Below are 21,597 nucleotides of genomic sequence, written 5' to 3' on the forward strand. Positions count from 1 at the left end.
TGAGCTACCTTCCTATAGACTCCAAGACATTGTAGTTAATTGGTACGAGTCTTGGTAATTGTCTAGATGTGAGGATGCCCCTCCAACGATATGGCAGGAGTTTACAGAAGCTTTTTCTTCATCATTATCTGCCACCAGAGCTTAGACGGACCAGAGTTGATAGGTTCTTGACCCTTCGGCAGGGTAACAAGAGTGTTTGAGAGTACAGTCTTTAGTTTGATTTGTTGGCTAGGTATTGTCCCACTATTGTATCTAAGATAGAGGATCGGGTTCACCGATTCGTGATGGGGTTAGAGCCGCACTTGCTTAACGATTGTATGTCGGTCTCACTTTAGGCAGACATGGATATTTCTCGTATTCAGGCATACGCTCAAGGTGTAGAGGAGCGTAAGCAGAAGCAGAGGGCCGATCGTGAGCATGATAGGGCCTAGAATAAGAGAGAGAGCTCTTCGGGTCCTTCTGGTGAGTTTGGAGGTGGTCAGAGACAACAATACTCGAGGTATCCAGCCGAGACATCGGCTAGCACACCCCCTCAGTTTGGTAGTAAGAGATTTTATCGTTCCACATATTCAGGGCCTGGTCAGAATTTCAGGACCTCAGGTTCTTAGTATAGGGGTGAGTTAAGTCAGATGAGGCCGCCCTTGCCACAATGTTCTCAGTGTGGTAAGCAGCATACCGGGCAGTGCCGTATGGGATTGGGTGTTTGTTATACTTGTGGTTATCCGGGCCACATTATGAGGGATTGTCCGACGAGACATGATGCAAGCATAGCTCAGCTAGCAGGATCTGTAGCTGGTTTGTCATCATCAGTACGCCCCCCTGGGCAAGGATCACAAGCACCAATAAGTCGTGGTAGAGGTAGAGGCGGAGCATTTAGCTCGAGTGGTCCTCATAACCGCATTTATGCGTTGGTAGGACGGCAGGATCAGGAGTCATCGCCTTATGTTGTTACAGGTATATTATCAGTCTTCTCATATGATGTATATGCACTGATTGACCCAGGTTCCACCTTATCATATGTTACTCTATTGGTTGCTAGTAAGTTTGGAATAAAACTTGAATATATTAAACCTTTTGAGGTGTCTACACCTGTTGGGGACTCAATAATAGCTAAGCGAGTATATAAAGGTTGTATAATAGTAGCTCATAGTCGATCTACCGTAGCGGACCTAATCGAGTTAGATATGGTAGAATTTGATGTTATAATGGGTATGGATTGGTTGGCTTCTTGTCATGCCAACGTTGATTGTAGATCGAAGATAGTCCGATTTCAATTTCTAAGGGAGCCTGTTTTGGAATGGAAAGGTAACACGGCATCGCCGATAGGTAAATTTATTTCCTATCTCAAGGCAAGGAAGTTGATCAGAAAGGGCTATATTTATCACTTAGTTCGGGTTAAGGATGTGAAAGTAAAGTCACCAACCATTCAGTCTATCCCTGTGGTTAATTAGTTTCCCGATGTTTTCCCAATGAGCTTTCGGGTCTTCTGCCAGAGCGAGAAATTGAGTTTGCCATTGACCTACTACCACATACTCATCCAATATCTATTCCTCCCTATAGAATGGCCCTCTCAGAGCTGAAAGAGTTGAAGGAACAACTAAAGGACTTACTTGAGAAAGGCTTTATCAGACCTAGTACATCACCGTGGAAATCACCTGTGTTATTTGTGAAGAAGAAAGATGGTTCCTTACGGATGTGTATTGATTATAGACAGTTGAATAAGGTGACGGTCAAGAATAAGTACCCGCTCCTGAGGATTGATGATTTATTTGATCAGTTGCAAGGTGCCAAGTGTTTCTCAAAGATAGACATGAGGTCCGGTACTATCAGGTAAGGGTTAAGGGGAAAGATATTCCGAAGACAACATTCAGGATCAGATATGGGCACTTTGAGTTTCGTGTTATGTCATTCGGTTTGACCAATACCCTAACAGTATTCATGGATTTGATGAACCGTGTGTTCAGACCCTTTTTAGATCTGTTCGTAATTATATTTATTGACGATATATTGATTTATTCTCGTTCAGAGGCTGAGCATGCAGATCATTTGCGTACTATGCTCAGAGTTCTACAAAAAGGGAAGTTGTATGCAAAATTCTCTAAATGTGAATTCCGGTTAAACTCTATAGCCTTCCTTAAGCATGTTATTTCGAGTGAAGGTATTCGGGTTGATACACAAAAGATTGAGGCAGTAAAGACTTGTCCTAGACCCGCGACACCGACGGAGGTTTGTACCTTTCTCGGTTTGGCAGGTTATTACAAGAGGTTTGTAGAGGTATTTTCTTCCCTTTCAGCACCTTTGAAAAAGTTCAATCAGAAGGGAGCAAAGTTTCAATGGACTGATGCTTGCGAACGGAGTTTCCAGGAATTGAAGGACAGATTGATTTTTGTACCGGTTCTAATGCTCCCAGAAGGGACCGATGGTTATGTTATTTATTGTGACGCTTCGAGCGTTGGATTGGGTTATGTACTGATGCAGCATGGTAAGGTTGTAGCTTTTGCTTCTAGACAACTAAGAAAGCATGAGAAGAACTACCCGACCCACGATTTAGTGTTAGCCGCGGTGATTCATGCACTAAAGATGTGGAGGCACTACTTGTATGGCATTCATGTTGATATCTATACGGATCATAAGAGCCTACATTATATCTTCAAGCAAAAGGAATTGAATTTATGTCAAAGGAGATTGTTGGAGCTATTTAAACATTATGACGTTTATATTTTATACCATCCGGGGAAGGTTAACGTGGTAGCCGATGCCCTCAGCCTTAGATCTATGGGTAGCCTGTCATATTTACAGCCAGAAAAGAGGGGAATAGTCCATGAGCTTCATCAGCTAGCTAGTCTTGGAGTTCGGTTACTGGACTCAAGTGATATTGGAATTACTATTCAGGATACGGCAACATCCTCATTAGTAACTGAAGTGAAGGAACGCCAGTACGAGGATCCAGTGTTAGTTCATTATAGGGATAGCACCCTTCAGAAGGAGAAGACACCGTTTGAGATTACAGAAGATGGGGTCCTCAGATATCGAGGACGATTATGCGTCCCTATTGTTGCAGGGCTACATCGGCAGGTTATGGGAGAAACTCACTATTCTCGTTATTCTATCCATCTAAAAGCAACCAAAATGTATCATGATATTACGGAAGTATATTGGTGGGACAGAATGAAAAAGGATATAGCGGAGTTTGTTTCTCAGTGCCCTAACTGTCAGCAGGTCAAGATTGAGCATCAAAAACCTGGTGGATTATTGCAGGCTATAGAGATTCCGACTTGGAAGTGGGAAGTAATCAATATGGATTTCATCGTAGGCCTACCTCGTACCCAGTGTAAGTTCAATTTTATATGGGTGATTGTTGATATGCTTACAAAAGCAGCCTATTTTCTGCCCGTTAGGACTACATATTCTGCAGAGGATTATGCAAGGCTTCATATTAAGGAGATAGTTCGACTGCATGGTATCCCTATATCTATTATCTCGGATAGAGGAGCTCAATTTACAGCTAACTTTTGGAGGTCCTTCCAAAAAGGATATGGAGGCACTACTTGTATGGCATTCATGTTGATGTCTATACGGATCATAAGAGCCTCCAGTATATATTCAAGCAAAAGGAATTGAATTTACGTCAAAGGAGATGGTTGGAGCTACTTAAAGATTATGATATTGATATTTTATACCATCCGGGGAAGGCGAACGTGGTAGCCGACGCCCTCAGCCGTAGATCTATGGGTAGCCTATCATATTTACAACCAGAAAAGAGGGGAATAGCCTATGAGATTCATCAGCTAGCTAGTCTTGGAGTTCAGTTACTGGACTCAGGTGATATTGGAATTACTATTCAGGATACGTCAATATCCTCATTAGTGACTGAAGTGAAGGAACGCCAGTACGAGGATCCTGTGTTAGTTCATCATAAGGATACCACCCCTCAGAAGGAGAAGACACCGTTTGAGATTACAGAAGATGGGGTCCTCAGATATCGAGGACGATTATGTGTCCCTAATGTTGCAAGGCTACGTCGGCAGGTTATGGGAGAAACTCACTATTCTCGTTATTCTATCCATCCAGAAGCAACAAAGATGTATCATGATATTAGGGAAGTATATTGGTGGAACAGAATGAAAAAGGATATAGCGGAGTTTGTTGCTCAGTGCCCTAACTGTCAGCAGGTCAAGATTGAGCATCAAAAACCCGGTGGATTATTGCAGGCTATGGAGATTCTGACTTGGAAATGGGAAGTAATCAATATAGATTTCATCGTAGGCTTACCTCGTACCCAGCGTAAGTTCGATTCTATATGGGTGATTGTTGATAGGCTTACAAAATCAGCCCATTTTCTGCCTGTTAGGACCATATATTCCGCAGAGGATTATGCAAGGCTAAATTAAGGAGGTAGTACGACTGCATGGTGTCCCTGTATCTATTATCTCGGATAGAGGAGCTCAATTTACAGCTAACTTCTGGAGGTCCTTCCAAAAAGGATTGGGGACTCAGGTAAGTCTTAGTACAATATTTCATCCCCAGACAGACGGTCAGGCTGAGCGTACTGAGCGTACTATTCAGACACTTGAGGATATGTTACAGACTTGTGTGATAGACTTCAAAGGTAGCTGGGATGATCATCTGCCGCTTATTGAGTTCGCGTATAATAATAACTATCATTACATTATTCAAATGGCTCCATACGAAGCTCTTTACGGACGGAAGTGTAGGTCGCCTATAGGATGGTTCGATGTTGAAGAAACTAAGTTAGTAGGACCAGAATTGGTACAAGAGGCAATCGAGAAGATTAAGCTTATACAGGAAAGGCTATTAGCAGCTCAATGCCGTTAGAAGTCTTATGCGGATAATCGACAACGAGACTTGGAATTTCAGGTTGACGATTGGGTATTCCTAAAGGTATCACCGATGAAAGACGTTATGAGGTTCAGAAAGAAAGGAAAACTTAGCCCTCAGTACATTGGACCATATAAGATCATATGCAAGGTAGATCAGGTAGCGTATGAATTAGACTTGCCTTCTCACTTGGAATCTGTACATCCAGTCTTTCATGTGTCTATGCTCCGTAAATGTATTGGAGATCCTTCAAGAGTTTTATCAGTTGACGATGTTCAGGTCACAGAACAGCTATCATATGAGGAAACTCCCATTGCTATACTAGATAGACAGGTTCGGAGATTGAGGACTAAAGACGTAGCTTTGGTGAAAGTACTTTGGAGAAACAACAAAGTGGAAGAAATGACTTGGGAGGCCGAAGAAGATATGAAGTCTAGATATCCTCACTTATTTCCTCTTCCAGATAAGGGTCCGACTGAGACATCACAGCCTTAAGGTACGTGTATGGATTCTTGTATTAGTTATTATCATTGGTCGTGTGAGGCCATTATCGTGAGTGATAATTGTGGCATTTGTGCATTGAATTATTGAGTTCTCTACATGAAGGATTGATAGTAGTACTATTACAAAGGTGACTCTGCCAAAATTTATATGGATCCCGAGAAGTTAAACATTCGAGGACGAATGTTTCTAAGGGGGGAAGGATGTTACATCTCGCGATTTGGTACATTAAAGTTTCTTCAGTTAATCGATATAGACTCGGGGATGAGATTATTTTGAGGTTATTTATGCTATTCCTAAAAAGCGATAAGTAAGTGCCGTGAAGGTTAAAGGGTAAACGAATAAATACAAAGGCCAGGGCATTCCCCCCTTTAGGCCTATTTCTCATACCACAGTGTGTGGTCGGATTTCTTCCAATCTCGTAACTCTTGCTACCTTTTGTCATGCAGCGTGTACGACCTTTTCCTTGTATGTGTGCCTATACGACTCTTCTCTCCTTTTTCCTCTAGTTTTTAGTCAATCTCTAGGCCTCACTTTGTAAGCATATACAGAGCTTGATAAGATGTCTCTCTGGGCATCTATAGGTATACTAAAGTTCTTTGCTCGATTCTTTGTTGAACTTACGAATATTGCTATATCTTATTTCATAGACCTAGTTATCTATTCGTATGACTTTACTGCATCTAGGTGGTCATACTATACCATAATTCTTACTTCGATTTATCGTTACTGAGGTCTGCTACCGAACTCCTGGTTACTTTCGTTGCTTATCCCATATGTATAAATCTAATTCCTTTAATGCTTCCTAATTACTATTCATCCTAAGAATGACGGCCTAATCTCATCTCATACTTTGTGACTTTTGTCCATCCATTGTTGATTCACCTCAATATTGATCTACAATATACCACTGATAACTTGAAACTTCTTACGTAATACCTTACCGCTAGGGCTTGCGTTGTATTGAGGAATATTTGAAGTGATTTTCCTGATCCACTTAGCGGTGATACTGTACTTCAATAATCGTATTTTATAGCATCCCAATGTGATCCACTTACGTGGGTATTTTAATCCTGTAGAATTCATCAAATCATTACTCAATCGAAGAACCAAATGTCATCCTTTATTTATCGTAATTACGCCCTCATTCTACTACTAAGGCAGTATTCCATCTCTCCTAAATGCTATTAGTCTTAGACTCCTTTGAATTTGTTCAGGTTATGTTGAGTTTTCTATGACTTAGAGAAACCAATAGCTCTCTTGTTTTCAAAGGCTGAATCCCGAGGACTTATCCATTTTTCATCACCTTCTTACTCACCCTTTCTTGTCCTTACTCATGTCTTCCTAAAACCTTGTCGCTTTACCATACTTTAGCTTGCGACCCATACATGTCTATTTATACTACTCGCAACCTTTCTTCAGCTTGCTTGCATCATAGATTTCCTTGCGTTATTCTGGAACATCAAGCGAGACATCGCATCATCTCTAACTCTTCTTTACTGTTTTAACTAGACTTCTCGATACCTAGAAACCATAGGCCGGAAGATATGCCACTAACGACGCTGCTATCATTCCTGGATACTGAATCCCAACACTTCTAGCCCTTTATCTGAAGTATAGACTATTCATAACCTTCTGCCCCTTGTTGCATGCATACTTAGCTTATCTTAGTTCCCATGCATGTCGGAATTTTGTGCAATTCATATGGTCTCGAATATTACTTTTGGTTTCATTTCCCGCTCATTAGCCACGATAGGTGCCACTTTCTTATGGAGTGCATATAATGTAGTTGTGAGACTGTTGTTACAAGATCATTTCCTCTTTAGGTCCCTGTGCTTAGGTTGGAGCCTTCTTCCTTATTTCCTCAGCTAGTCTTTCATTGTAGTACTTTGGGAGGACCCTATGACTCTTGTAAAGCTGTGATCTTATTACATAGTATAATCGACGGATTGTTTTTTGTTGCCTAATTATCCGTAGTTACTTACCTTCACACCCTTGTGCTTGTAGGGTTGCTTCTTAACTAATATTTTGACTGTCTTCCCAGTAGCACTCTCTTTTATTTCCGTAACACTCATACGGTACCTTTACTATACCAACTCCTATCTGAATACTTCTCAAGGATCACAATGTCATACCTACGAGACTGAATTCCCCATTTTGGGGTTCACTATGTTTATATTGCACGATCTATTGATTTGTCTGTATCCTCTTGTCTAGCCATAACTAGGCTCTTCCTGAATCAACTACTAACTATTCGTTGGCCCATTCTCATATCAATATTTCGCGTAATCTTTCTTGGGTTATTACCTTTGTCTTAACTTACGTCTCGCACTGGCTCCTTATCTATTAATAACATCTTAGGTGGGAATCCTTACTTCCTCTCCTTGACGTCGTGTTTGCATAATGTCCTGTAATCGTTGCATGTTTGTAGGATTTGAATGAGTGCAATCTTATCCTTTTCTCATTCTTATCGCATTCTTCCTTTATCATTTCATAGTTACTAGAACCATTTATTTCTAACTTAATGCCACATCACTCCATATTCCCCCCTTTTAGGGGAGTACTAATATTTAGAGCTACAGCGCATATAGATGTTTTACCTCTTCATCTTTGTCGCCCTTTCACATCATCGATGACCCTTACCCGCCTTGCGGTAATCCTTCTGTACCAAGGATAACAAAATTCCTTACTCACGAGGGTGACACCTAGTATAAATGGCACACATAGTCCCTTAAGCTTAACTTTGCTCACATTGCTTGCTTTAGGGAGGCGTCTTCCTAAATGACCATTCTCTGAATTTCTCATGAATCTGTTGTCCATTCTATTATCGCCAGAATGCAATCTGAAATTCTCATGATGTCGACCATTATCAAATCATTCACTCCCTAATTCATGTTTAGTTTATCTTGTTCACCAGCCCATACTGATTGCTATTACTCTAGGGTCTAACTTTTCCTTTTGGTAGTCGCGTTAGAGTCACGAACTTATTTCTCGAAATGAGGATACGACCTTATGGCCTATACTCTATTGTCATCTCAAGGCCTGTCACCTCTCGTCTTTTCCTTCACTTGACTATAGACTCTGTAATACTATCATCTTTTTGATCTACCGTTGTCATCCATGTATCACATCTTTCTCATAATGCTTCATTAACTCTCTTCTTATTTCCCGCTAACATTTATGTCTATCACTTTATTTTGAAAACTCGAACAAGACATTCTTTTGCTTTTATCTCCCCTTTGCTTTGCTCCATCCAGTGGCTCTTAGGGTTGCTTCACATTCTCACTCTACTAGGGACGGGAGCCATACTAAGATAATATTTATTCCTTCCAGGATCCCAGTGCCTGTCTTTGAACATTCTAGTATTCATGTCTAGCTGTACTATTCTAGAGTGCACCATATGGGTATCTCACAAGGAGATCTATTAACACATTTGCTATATCCTTCGAAAATATCAACTAACACAAAAATTTCATTCACCATTTTGGGTTACTCTTACCCCAGCCAGATCCTGATATCCGTCCTTCTCTTATACTACTTTTGTTAGCCCTCATAAGGCATAAATGAGATGGGTGTGGCCAATTATACATACCTCTGTTACTGTTGAAGGTAACTCAAAATGCTTATATCTCTCTTCCTGAATTGTAGATAATGTTCATCTTTACTGACTAGGTACCTCTTACCCTTCTTCACCTTGCTTCTTTTACTTGTTGAAATTTGTATCTATCTTTTAAATCTCTCATTGCCTTTCACCATAGGGGTGGATAGATATTCTTGACTTAAGGCTCCTTATCAAGAAGCTTGCACGTCTTAGTATCCACATATTCTGTTGGAGACCTTACATTTACTCATTATAAGCATGATGCAAAATCGAGTTTCTCTGACTCAATTCTTCCACAGCCATATTCAATCCCTTACCAACCGTCTTTCTAGATGTCGGTATCATTTTATTACGAATATAATAGAATTTAGGAATTTGAATTTCTACGACTGGGCAGACCATATGATCTAGAGTAAGAAGAAAGAGTGACAGTCCTAAATGCCCTGTAGCCTCCTACTTATAAGTATGGTGCACAACACACCCATAAACAAGACTCTACTAGACACGACTTGTAAACTCCCTAGGGCAGAATTGCTCTGATACAACTTTTGTCACGACCCAAACCGATGGGCCGCGACGGGCACCCGATACCTTACTCAACCGAGTACCAATATAATGTATCTTTCGTATCATTCCATCATAGGTAAATGAACCGGAGTAAAGCATGAGGGAATAAACTTATACATATGACATACTGGCCTATAAGACCCAAAACGATCACTCGTACACTGAACATAGGCCGACAAGGCCATACAACCTTTCATATACATGACATATATCTACAAGCCTCTAAGAATACATAATTGTCATAAAGGTCGGGACAGAGCCCCGCCATACCAAACAATACACATCTAAATCATACTGACCAAACAAGCAACTCCCGAGCAAATGGAATGCACCAACATCTTCCGCTGAGCTGATCGCCTACTTGGAGGACTCTCGACCCGTCTATCGAAATCTACGGGCATGAAATGCAGTGTCCCCAGGCAAAAGAGACGTCAGTACAGATAATATACTTAGTATATAAGGAATGAAAATCAGTAAATAATAGATACGAGAAAACATGGAGTAAAAGACTCGACATGTATGTCTGAATAACTCTGTGAATCATTAATATTTATAATGCCGTGCATATGCATATAAAATATCATACCATGCATAGGTATTTGTGTACATACATCATCAAGACTCTGAGGGCATCCCATCATATCATCTCAGCCATTGTGGGCCATTCATCAACGTATACCAGCTGATCATGTGGTGGTGAGTATATAACGCCGTAACCTTTTTTCATATCCCATATATATATAATATACATATATACGCGTATGCAATGCCATCTGGTCATGGGTCAATGTACATGTATAAATGAATGAAATGCATATGAAATACGCCAATAAAATCTCTCGGAACGTAATAGGACCATTATGCCTTTGATTAAAGTCATGAAATAAAATTTATCAATTAACGTATTTTCTGAGACCCATGAACAGATGATGGAATAATAAGACACATGGAGAATCAAGAATATAGACACCCCTAGTATTTCTATGAATAGAGTCATTTATGAAAGTTGCGTATTTTGCTCGTTTCATTTGTATTATTTGGATCATGCCAAAAAGAAAGAAGGGATAGCCTTAACATACCTGGACCGATCCTCTTGACGATCCCTTTAACACATGTCTTTTGCAAAAATACGTAACGACGGATCGAAGTAGAAAAAAATTCGTATGATGTTCTTGAGAAAAATTATATCGTACTCTCTTAGAATTGCAAATTCCGTTGCTATTACATTACGTAGTCTCGTATGAATTTTGTTGAAGCAATTTGCCATACCAGATCCGTATGATATCTTTCTCAAATGAATTTGATCAAATTTTTTCATGACCTTTTTTGAAGTGAATTACGTTGCCAAGATGCTTAAGGAATTCTTGCTTGAATTCTTGTTGAAGCAGAATGTTACTAAGTTGCCTATTTTTAATATAAGCACTCATATTGCTAATGAGTTCACCTTGCTGAAGCCTTTCACATAGATATAATACATCTTTAGTTTGAATTTAGAGATGGATTTTAAGTCTTGGTGGTGAGGGCCCCACCTTTCAAGACTTGGTGTCGCATATCTTCTTTAAAATGTGCCACCTTTCCACTTAATTCAAGAGTCATTATATGGCATAGTGGGCTGCCATGTTTGGGAGCTCAATCAAAATTATTCAATAATTAACCACCAATCATCTTAATTAAGTATTAATCTCCCACTAAAATTAATAATTACTCGATTATCCGCATAATTAAAAATTATCTCGATTTACTTAAAATACTACTCACTTTTAATACACTTTATACACCTTACTATCATGCCCATGTGGTACTTTGTATGGTACTAGTCCATAAATACCAGATATTTTATCTCGGGTCGTATCTTGTCCCAAAATATCAAACTTCGATGAAATTCATTTTCTTCAATTTGCTTACCCTCCATCTTCACGAATTTACTCGTCACTTATTTGAAATAGCATAATGCTTATAATCTCAAAATAATCCCATTCCCAAACTTACGTCGATTAACTTACGACGAAACTTTAATGTACAAAAATACGGGATATAATATCTCATATCTGAGCTTTCATCAATTTACTTATAGCGTACTTTCACGTATGGAAATATGGGGTGTAACAATAACATATCATTTCGTATCATACTATCATAGATAACTGAGCCGGCGAGGCTGCCGTGAGATAAGTAGAATACAACATGTAATACCAACTTATACATAAGACATACGGGCCTATAAGACCAAAATAACCACCCGTACACTGAACATAGGCCGAAAAGGCCATACAATCTTTTACGTACATGACATCGGTCTACAAGCCTCTAAGAATACATAATTTTGATAAAGGTCAGGACAGAGTCCCGCCATACCAAACAATACACGTCTAAATCATACTGACCAAAAAAGTAACTCCGGAGCAAATGGAGCGCACAAACACCTTCTACTGAGCTGATAGCCTGCTTGGAGGACTCTCGACCTGTCTATCGGGACCTGTGGGCATGAAACGCAGCGTCCCCAGGCAAAAGGGACGTCAGTACAAATAATGTACCGAGTATGTAAGGAATGAAAATCAGTAAACAATAGACATGAGAAAACATGGAGTAAAAGACTCGACATGTATGTCTGAATAACTCTGTGAATCATTAATATTTACAATGTCGTGCATATGCGTATAAAATATCATACCATGCATAGGTATATGCGTACATAACATCATCAAGCCTCTAAGGGCATATCATCATATCATCTCAGCCACTGTGGTCCATTCATCAACGTATACCAGCTGATCAGGTGGTGGTACATATATAACGCCGTAACCTTTTCCCATATCCCATATACATATATGCGTATATAGCGCCATCTGGTCATGGGTCAATAGACATGTATAAATGAATGCAATGCATGAGAAATACGTCAATAAAATCTCTCGGAATGTCAAAATACTATTATGCCTCTGATTAATATCATGAAGTGAACTTTTTCAACTTACGTATTTTTTTGAGACCCATGAACAGATGATAGAATAATAAGACATATGAGAATTCAAGAACATAGGCATCTCTAATACTTCTATGAATAGAGTCATTTATGGAAGTTGTGCATTTGCTCATTTCGTTCGTGTCGTATAGATCATGTCAAAAAGAAAGAAGGGATAGCCTTAATATACCTGAACCGATTCTCTTGATAATCCTCCCAACACACGTCAATTGCGACAATATGTAATGGCGGATCGAAGTAGGAAAAAATCCGTGTGATATTCTTGAGAAAGATTGTACTTACCGTGCTCTCTTAGAATCGTAAAATCCCGTAATTTTTTTTTAAGAAGCCTCGTAGTATAACTTCGGATAAATTCGTGTTGAAGCAAAAATCACGTTCCATCACTTGTGTGAATTCGCTGAAGCACTATATCTTGCTATGAAGAATAGATATGTCTTTGAAGCTTATAACGTTGCCTAAGCATTGTAAAGGATTTATTAGGAAATCTTGATCTCCATCCATAAGTGTCTTACTTAAAGCTATATGAAAGTCCTTTACATTTAAGATTTGTGGGGCCCATTTACATAATGACTAAGCCACATATATTCTCTTAAAATGACACCTTGAATTGAGAATTAAGAGTCATTATTAATGCCTCTTTGGGCTGCCACGTTGGGGGGTGTTACACTTATCCAAAAATTCACCCCTTTTCCTAATCAACTTATTAATCTCTCACTAATTCAATAATTAACCAATTATTTACATAATCAAGAATTATCTCAAATTACTTAAAATACCACCCACTTTTAACATACCTTATATACTTTACTATCATGGTCATGTAGTACCTTGTATGGCACTAGTCCATAAATACCAGGTATTTTAGCTCGGACCGTATTTTATCCCAAAATATCAAACTTCAATGAAATTCATTTTTTTCGATTTGCTTACCCTCTCACCTTCATGGATTCACCCATCACTTGTTTCAATTAGCATAATGTTTATAATCTTAAAATAATCTCATTCCCGAACTTATGTCGATTAACTTACGACGAAACTTTAACGTACGAAAAGTGCGTGATGTAATGTCTTATTTCCGAGCTTTCATCAATTTACTTATGGCGTACTTTTATGTTCGAAAATATGGGGTGTAACATCATTCCCCCCTTTGGAACATTCGTCATTGAATGTTGGCTGATACACTTATCATTCTCATAACATGTAGCTCTTGCGAATAATTTAATACTCTTCTTGCCATTTAGGCAATTATTCTTTGAATAATTCCAAAGGCCAGGGCATTCCCCCTTTTAGGCCTCTTTCTCACGTCACGACTTGTGGTCGGAATTCTTCCAATCTCGTAACTGTTGCTATCTTTTATCATGCAACCTGTACGATTCTGACCTTGTAAGTGCGCCTATGCGACTCTTCTCTCCTTTTTCCTCCAGCTTTTAGCCAATCTCTAGGCCTCACTTTGTAAGCATATACAGAGCTTGATAAGATATCTCTCTAGGCATCTATAGGTATACTGAAGTTCTTTGGTCGATACTTTGTTGAACTTACGAATATTGCTATATCTTATTTCATAGACCTTGTTATCCATTCGTATGACTTTACTCCGTCTAGGTAGGTCATACTATACTATAATTCTTACTTCGATTTATCGTTACTGAGGTTTGCTACCAAACTCCAGGTTACTCTCGTTGCTTATCCTATATGCATAAAGCTAAGTCTTTTAACGCTTCCTCATTATTGTTCATCTTAAGAATGATGACCTAATCTCATTTCATATCTTGTGACTTTTGTCCATCCATTGTTTATTCACCTCAATATTGATCTATAATATACCACTGATAACTTGAAACTTTTTACGTAATACCTTGCCACTAGGGCTTACGTGCATCGAGGAATATTTGAAGTGTTTTTCCTGATTCACTTAGCGGTGATACTGTACTTCAATAACCGTATTTTATAGCATCCCAATCTGATTCACTTATGTGGGTATTTTAGTCCCGTACAAATCATGAAATCCTCTTCAAATCATTACTCAATCGAAGGCCCAAACGTCATCCTTTATCTATCACAATTACACCCTCATTGTACTATCTGGGCAGCATTCCATCTCTTCTAAATGCCATTAGTCTTAGACTCGTTTGAGTTCATTCAGGCTATACTGAGCTTTGTATAATTTAGAGAAACTATCAGCTCTCTTGTTTTCATGGGCTTAATCCTAAGGACTTTATCCATTCTCATTACCTTCTCAGTCGCCCTTTCTTATCCTTACTCCTGTTTTCCTAAATCCTTGTCGCTTTACCGTACTTTAGCTTGCGACCTACACATATTCAATTATACTACTCGCACCCTTCCTTCAACTTGCTTGCACCACAGATTTCCTTATGTGATTTTGGAACATCAAGCGAGACAGCACATCATCTCTAACTCTTCTTTACTCTTTTAACTAGACCTCTCGGTACCTAGAAGCCATAGGCTAGAAGATATGCCACTTACGACACCGGTATTATTCCTGGATATTGAATCCCCGCACTTCTATCCTTCTATCTGAAGTAAGGACTATTCACAACGTTCTGCATTTTAGTATCTCGTACGTTGTCCACCTTTACCTTACTTATCTTAATTTAATGCCTCACATTCTTCTGTCTCTTTCATAACCTTCTTTCCACATAGGTATAATTCACATCCACAATTTGAAGCTCTATTATAATATTTGCACCTCTGGTGTACACACAATCCGGTGGGAGCTTCGTACTGACTTCTTATGAGTCTGGTACTTCTTTTAACTGGCTTTATCGTAGAGCCATTATAGAATACGGCTACTGTACTATCTCTCTTGTATCTTTGATATCTAAGAGTAATCCTGCAATGTTCTCAATCACGAGGTCTATAATTTTCTGGGTCCAATAATCAGATTTCTGATTTACTTCGTTGATGTAACTCTTTAGTTTCCTCCTCCTTCTGATCAACCTTTATGTAGGCTTAAGCTATCTCCCGATCTGTGGCTTAATTCTTTCTTTTAACTTATACCAGAATCTTCTACGGCCGTATGATTGCCAACATATGCTGCATGGATAATACTCTGAATCTTAAGTGCGTTCATAATATAACTAACTCTGGATCATTAATCGAGTAATTCTTTTTCGTCTATTCTCAGCTTTCTTTAAACGTAAGCCATTATTTTTCCAGGTCTTTCTGTCCCCTTTTTGCGTGCATACTTAGCTTATCTTAGTTCCCACGCATGCCGAAGTTTTCGTGCAACTCATATGTTCTCGAATATTGCTTTTGATTTTACTTCCCGTTCATTAGCAACGGTAGGTGCCACTTCCCTATGGAATGCATACAATGTTGTAGTGAGACTATTTTTTTTTTAAAGACCATTTCCTCTTTAGGTCACTGTGCTTAGGTTGAAGCCTTCTTCCTTATTTCCTCCGCTAGTCTTTCATTGTAGTACTTAGGGAGGACCTTCTGACTCTTGTAAAGCTGCGAGCCTATTACATCATATACTCGACGAAATTTTTGATGTCCTTCCTCGCCTATAATTATCCGTAGTTACTTACCTCCATGCCCTTGTACTTGTAGGGTTGCTTCTGAGCTGATATTTTGATTGTCTTTCCAGTGGCACTCTCTTTTATCTCCGTAACACTCATTCAGTACCTTTAACTACCCCAACACCTATCTGAATATTTCTCAAGTATTACAATGACATTACTGCGAGGCTGAATTCACCATATTGAGTTTTATTCTGTTTATCTAGCACGATCTGCTGACTCGTTTGTAACCTCCTGTCTAGCCATAACCAGGCTCTTCCTGAATCAACTACCAACTACTCGTTGGCCTATTCTCATATCAATGTTCCGCGTAATCTTTCTTGGGTTATTTCTTTTGTCTTAACTTACGTCTTGCTCTGGCTCCTTATTTATCAATAACATCCTGGGCCGGAACCCTTACTTCCTCTCCTTGACGTCGTGCTTGCCTAATGTTCTGGAATCGTAGCATACCTGTAGGCTTTGAATAAGTGCAATCTTATCCTTTTCTCATTCTTATCGCATTCTTCCTTTATCATTTCATAGTTACTAGAACCATTTATTTCTGACTTAATGCCACATCACTCCATATTTCCCCCTTTAGGGGAGTACTAAGATTTAGTGCTTTAATGATCTACGTATAGATGTTTTACCTCTTCATCTTTGGCGTCTTTTCACAATATCGATGATCCTTACTCACCTCGCGGTAATCATTCCGTACCAAGGATAACAAATTTCCTTACTCGCGAGGGTGACACTTAGTATAACTGGCACATACAGTCCCTTAAGCTTAACTTTGCTCACATTGCTTGCTTTTAGGGAAGCGTCTTCCTAAATGACCATTCTCTGAATTTCTCATGAATCTCCTTCTATTATCCATTCTATTATTGCCGGAACGAAATCTGAAATTCTCATGATGTCGACCAATATCAAATCACTCAGTCCCTAATTCATGTTTAGTTTATCTTGTTCACCAGCCCATACTGATTTCCATTACTCTAGGGTTTAACTTTTCCTTCTGGTAGTCGCGTTGGAGTCACAAACTTACTTCTCGAAATGAGAATATGACTTTATGGCCTATACTCCTTTGTTTTCTCAAGGCCTGTCACCTCTCGTCTTTTCCTTTACTTGACTATAAACTCTATAATACTATTATCTTTTTAATCTACCGTTGTCATCCATGTATCATATCTTACTCATGCTTCATTAACTCTCTTCTTATTTCCCGCTAACATTTATGTCTATCACTTTATTCTGAAAATTCCAACGAGACATTCTTTTGCTTTTAGCTCCCCCTTGCTCCATCCATTTGCTCTTCGGGTTGCTTCACGTTCTCGCTCTACTAGGGACGCTAGCCACACTAAGGTAATATTTATTCCTTCCAGGCTTTCCATGCCTATCTTCTGAATTTTTTTGATCATGCTAGTATTCACATCTAATTATAATATTCTAGAGTGCACCATCCGGGTGCCTTACAAAGAGATCTATTAGCACCTTTGTAATATCCTTCGAAAATGTCAACTAACACAAATAATCCATTCACCATTTTGGGTTACTCTAACCCCAGCCGAATCCTAATATCCCGTCCTTTTCTTAAACTACACCTGTTAGCCCCCAATAGGGTATAACTGATATGGGTGTGGCAAATTATACATACCTCTGTTACTGTTGAAGGTAACTCACAATGCTTATATTTTTCTACCGGAGATGAAATACCGATAATCTTCATTAACTGGTACCTCGTACCCTTCTCATCTTGCTCCTTTTACTTGCTAAAATTTGTATCTACCTTCCGATTCTCTTATTCCTTTCTACCATAAGAGTGGATAGATATTTTTGCCTTTGGGATCCTTATCGAGAGGCTTACACGTCTTAGTACACACAAGTTCTGTTGAAGACCTTATATTTGCTCATCATAAGCATCATACAAAATCGAGTTCCTCTGACTTGCTCTTCCACATCCACATGAAATCTCTTACCAACTGTCTTTCTAGATGTAGGCATGTTGTATTATAAATAAGATAGATTTTAGGAAATTGAGTTCTTACAAGTGAGTTCTACCACACTATCTAGAGTAAAAAGAAAGAGTGACAGTCTTAAATGCCCTGTAGCCTCCTGCTTATAAGTGTGGTGTACAACACATCCATAAACAAGACTCTACTAGACACGACTTGTAGACTCCCTAGGACAGAACTGCTCTGATACCACTTTTGTCACGACCCAAACCGATGGGCCGCGACGGGCACCCGGTACCTTACTCAACCGAGTACCAACATAACATATCTTTTTGTATCATACTATCATAGATAACTGAGCCGGAGAGGCTGCCGTGAGATAAGTAGAATACAACATGTAATACCAACTTATACATAAGACATACGGGACTATAAGACCAAAATAACTACTCGTATTGACCAAAAAAGAAACTCCGTAACAAATGGAGCGTACCAACACCTTATGCTGAGATGATAGCCTACTTGGAGGACTCTTGACTGTCTATCGGGACCTGCGGGCATGAAACGCAGCGTCCCCAGGCAAAAGGGACGTCATTACAAATAATGTACGGAGTATGTAAGGAATGAAAATCAGTAAACAATAGACATGAGAAAACATGGAGTAAAAGACTCGACATGCATGTCTGAATAACTCTGTGAATCATTAACAAAAGACCATTATGCCTCTAATTAATATCATGAAGTAAACTTTTTCAACTTACGTATTTTTCTGAGATCCATGAACAGACGATAGAATAATAAGACATGGGAATTCAAGAACATAGGCATCTCTAATACTTCTATGAATAGAGTCATTTATGGAAGTTGTGCATTTGCTCGTTTCGTTCATGTCGTATAGATCATGCCAAAAAGAAAGAAGGGATAGCCTTAACATACCTGAACCGATTCTCTTGATAATTCTTCCAACGCACGTCAATTACGACAACATGTAACGGCGGGTCGAAGTAGGGAAAAATTCGTGTGATATTCTTGAGAAAGATTGTACCGTGCTCTCTTAGAATCGTAAAATCCCATTATTTTTTTCTTAAAAGCCTCGTAGTATAACTTCGGATAAATTCTTGTTGAAGCAAAAATCACGTTCCATCACAAGTTCGCTGAAGCACTATATCTTGCTATGAAGAATAGATATGTCTTTGAAGCTAATAACGTTGCCTAAGCATTGTAAAGGATTTATTAGGAAATCTTGATCTCCATCCGTAAGTGTCTTACTCAAAGCTATATGAAAGTCCTTTACATTTAAGATTTGTGGGACCCATTTGCATAATGACTAAGCCACATATATTCTCTTAAAATGACACATTGAATTGAGAATTAAGAGTCATTATTAATGCCTATTTGGGCTGCCACGTTGGGGGGTGTTACACTTATCCAAAAATTCACCCCTTTCCCTAATCAATTTATTAATCTCCCACTAATTCAATAATTAACAGATTACCCACATAATTAAGAATTATCTCAAATTACTTAAAATACCAACCGCTTTTAACATACCTTATACACCTTACTATCATGGTCGCGTGGTACGTTGTATGGCACTAGTCCATAAATACCAGGTATTTTAGCTCGGGCCGTATTTTATCCCAAAATATCAAACTTCGACGAAATTTATTTTCTTCGATTTGCTTACCCTCTCACCTTCACGAATTCACTCATCACTTATTTCAATTAGCATAATGCTTATAATCTTAAAATAATCTCATTCCCAAACTTACATCGATTAACTTATGACGAAACTTTAACGTACGAAAAATGCGAGATGTAATGTCTTATTTCCGAGCTTTCATCAATTTACTTAGGGCGTACATTTACGTACGAAAATATGGGGTGTAATACTAGTCATGGGTCAATGTACATGTATAAATGAATGCAATGCATGAGAAGTATGTCAATAAAATCTCTTGGAATGTCATAAGACCATTATGCCTTTGTGTAATATCATGAAACAAACTTTATCAACTTACGTATTTTCTGAGACCTATGAACAGATAATAGAATAATATGACACAGGGGTAATCAAGAATATAAGCATCTCTAGTGTTTCTATGAATAGAGTCATTTATGGAAATTGTGCATTTGCTCGTTTCGTTTGTGTCGTATAGATCATGCCAAAAGAAAGAAGGGATTGCCTTAAGATAACTTTGTTGGCTTTATTTAGTAACCACAACGATAGCCCTTCCAACACACGTTAATCTACGAGAGAAGATAATAACGCAACAATAATGGATTGGCTGCAAGCTTGTAGAAGGTCGTTGATGATGGAGTGTACTTTTGTTTCCCTCTTTTAAACTTCCTTCCACTTTACATTACTACAAAATAACTTCGATCCGCTAACAACCATAGGGAATCGATATTAGAATCGTAAAATCAACGGGAGAATCAAGTAGAGAAAGCTTAATCTTTTCTTACCTTATATAGCAAAACGTTTCTACCCTTAATGTCATGTTGTTCATTTTGCCATTGTAACATTACGTTGCTGCTCCTTTAGCAAACAATGCTATAGTAACTTATTAATAGAGACCTTGTTTAACTTTCCCCCAAAATGAACTAATACTTCCCACTTTGTCATAATCTTCATCCGTATTGTTGTAGTAATTTTACAAACTCATAAGCCTTTCACTTTGTGAATTTAGAGAAGCCTTAATAGAATCTTTCAACCCAAAAATGAGATAAGGTGCGCATGGATAGTGCCACCTCCTCCTTAATTATAAGATTAGTTGGCAATTTGGTGCCATATCTTCATAATCCCACGTGAACTGTTGTCCCCCCTAATAATTATCCAAATCTCACATAAATAAGTATCCACAACCTTTAATTAATTTGGTTAATCTTTCACTAAACTAATAATTAATATTACCCACATAATCAAGAATTACCTCAAGTTACTCAAAATACTACTCACTTTTAACACACTTTATACACCTTATTATCATGGTCATGTGGTACCTTATATGGAACTAGTCCATAATTACGGGGTATTATAGCTTGGACCGTATTTTATCCCCAAATTGCCAAACTTCGACAAAACTCATTTTCTTCGATTTGCTTACCCCCTCACCTTCACGAATTTACTTATCACTTGTTTGAAATAGCGTAATACTTGTAATCCCAAAGTAATCTCATTCCAGAACTTACGTCGATTAACTTGCGACGAAACTTTAACGTACAAAATTTTGGGATGTAACATCATTCCCCCCTTTGGAATATTCGTCCTCGAATGTTGACTGATGCACTTATCATTATTATAACCTATAGTTCTTCCGAATACTTTAGTACTCTTCTTGACATCTAGGCAAATGTTGTGTATAAATCCAAAGGCCGGGGCATTCCCCCATTTAGGCCTCTTTTTACACCACGACTTGTGGTCGAAATCCTTCTAATCTCGTAACTGTTGCTTATCCTATATGTATAAATCTAAGTCCTTAAAATATGACAGCCTAATCTCATCTCATACTCTGTGACTTTTGTCCATCCATTGTTGATTCACCTCAATATTGATCTACAATCTACCACTGATAACTTGAAACCTCTTACGTAATCACTAGGGCTCACGTTGCATCGTGGAACATTTGAAGTGAG

The 21,597-nt window shown here is 38.6% G+C and overlaps 1 protein-coding gene across 1 annotated transcript in view; it reads left to right on the forward strand.

The window, feature by feature from the left end:
- The first annotated feature begins 734 nt into the window (after window positions 1–734).
- The window catches only part of LOC138902634 (uncharacterized), a 34,812-nt gene continuing 13,949 nt past the window's right edge, over window positions 735–21,597 (forward strand). The window contains exons 1-6 of the mRNA XM_070190519.1: window positions 735–1,305; window positions 1,452–1,682; window positions 2,129–2,226; window positions 2,800–3,075; window positions 3,846–4,028; window positions 4,879–5,172. Of these exons, the coding sequence (XP_070046620.1) occupies window positions 735–1,305; window positions 1,452–1,682; window positions 2,129–2,226; window positions 2,800–3,075; window positions 3,846–4,028; window positions 4,879–5,172 (1,653 nt within the window). The remainder of the gene's footprint in view (window positions 1,306–1,451; window positions 1,683–2,128; window positions 2,227–2,799; window positions 3,076–3,845; window positions 4,029–4,878; window positions 5,173–21,597) is intronic.

This window comes from Nicotiana tomentosiformis, chromosome 12, assembly GCF_000390325.3.
Source record: "Nicotiana tomentosiformis chromosome 12, ASM39032v3, whole genome shotgun sequence".
NCBI classification, from domain to species: domain Eukaryota; kingdom Viridiplantae; phylum Streptophyta; class Magnoliopsida; order Solanales; family Solanaceae; genus Nicotiana; species Nicotiana tomentosiformis.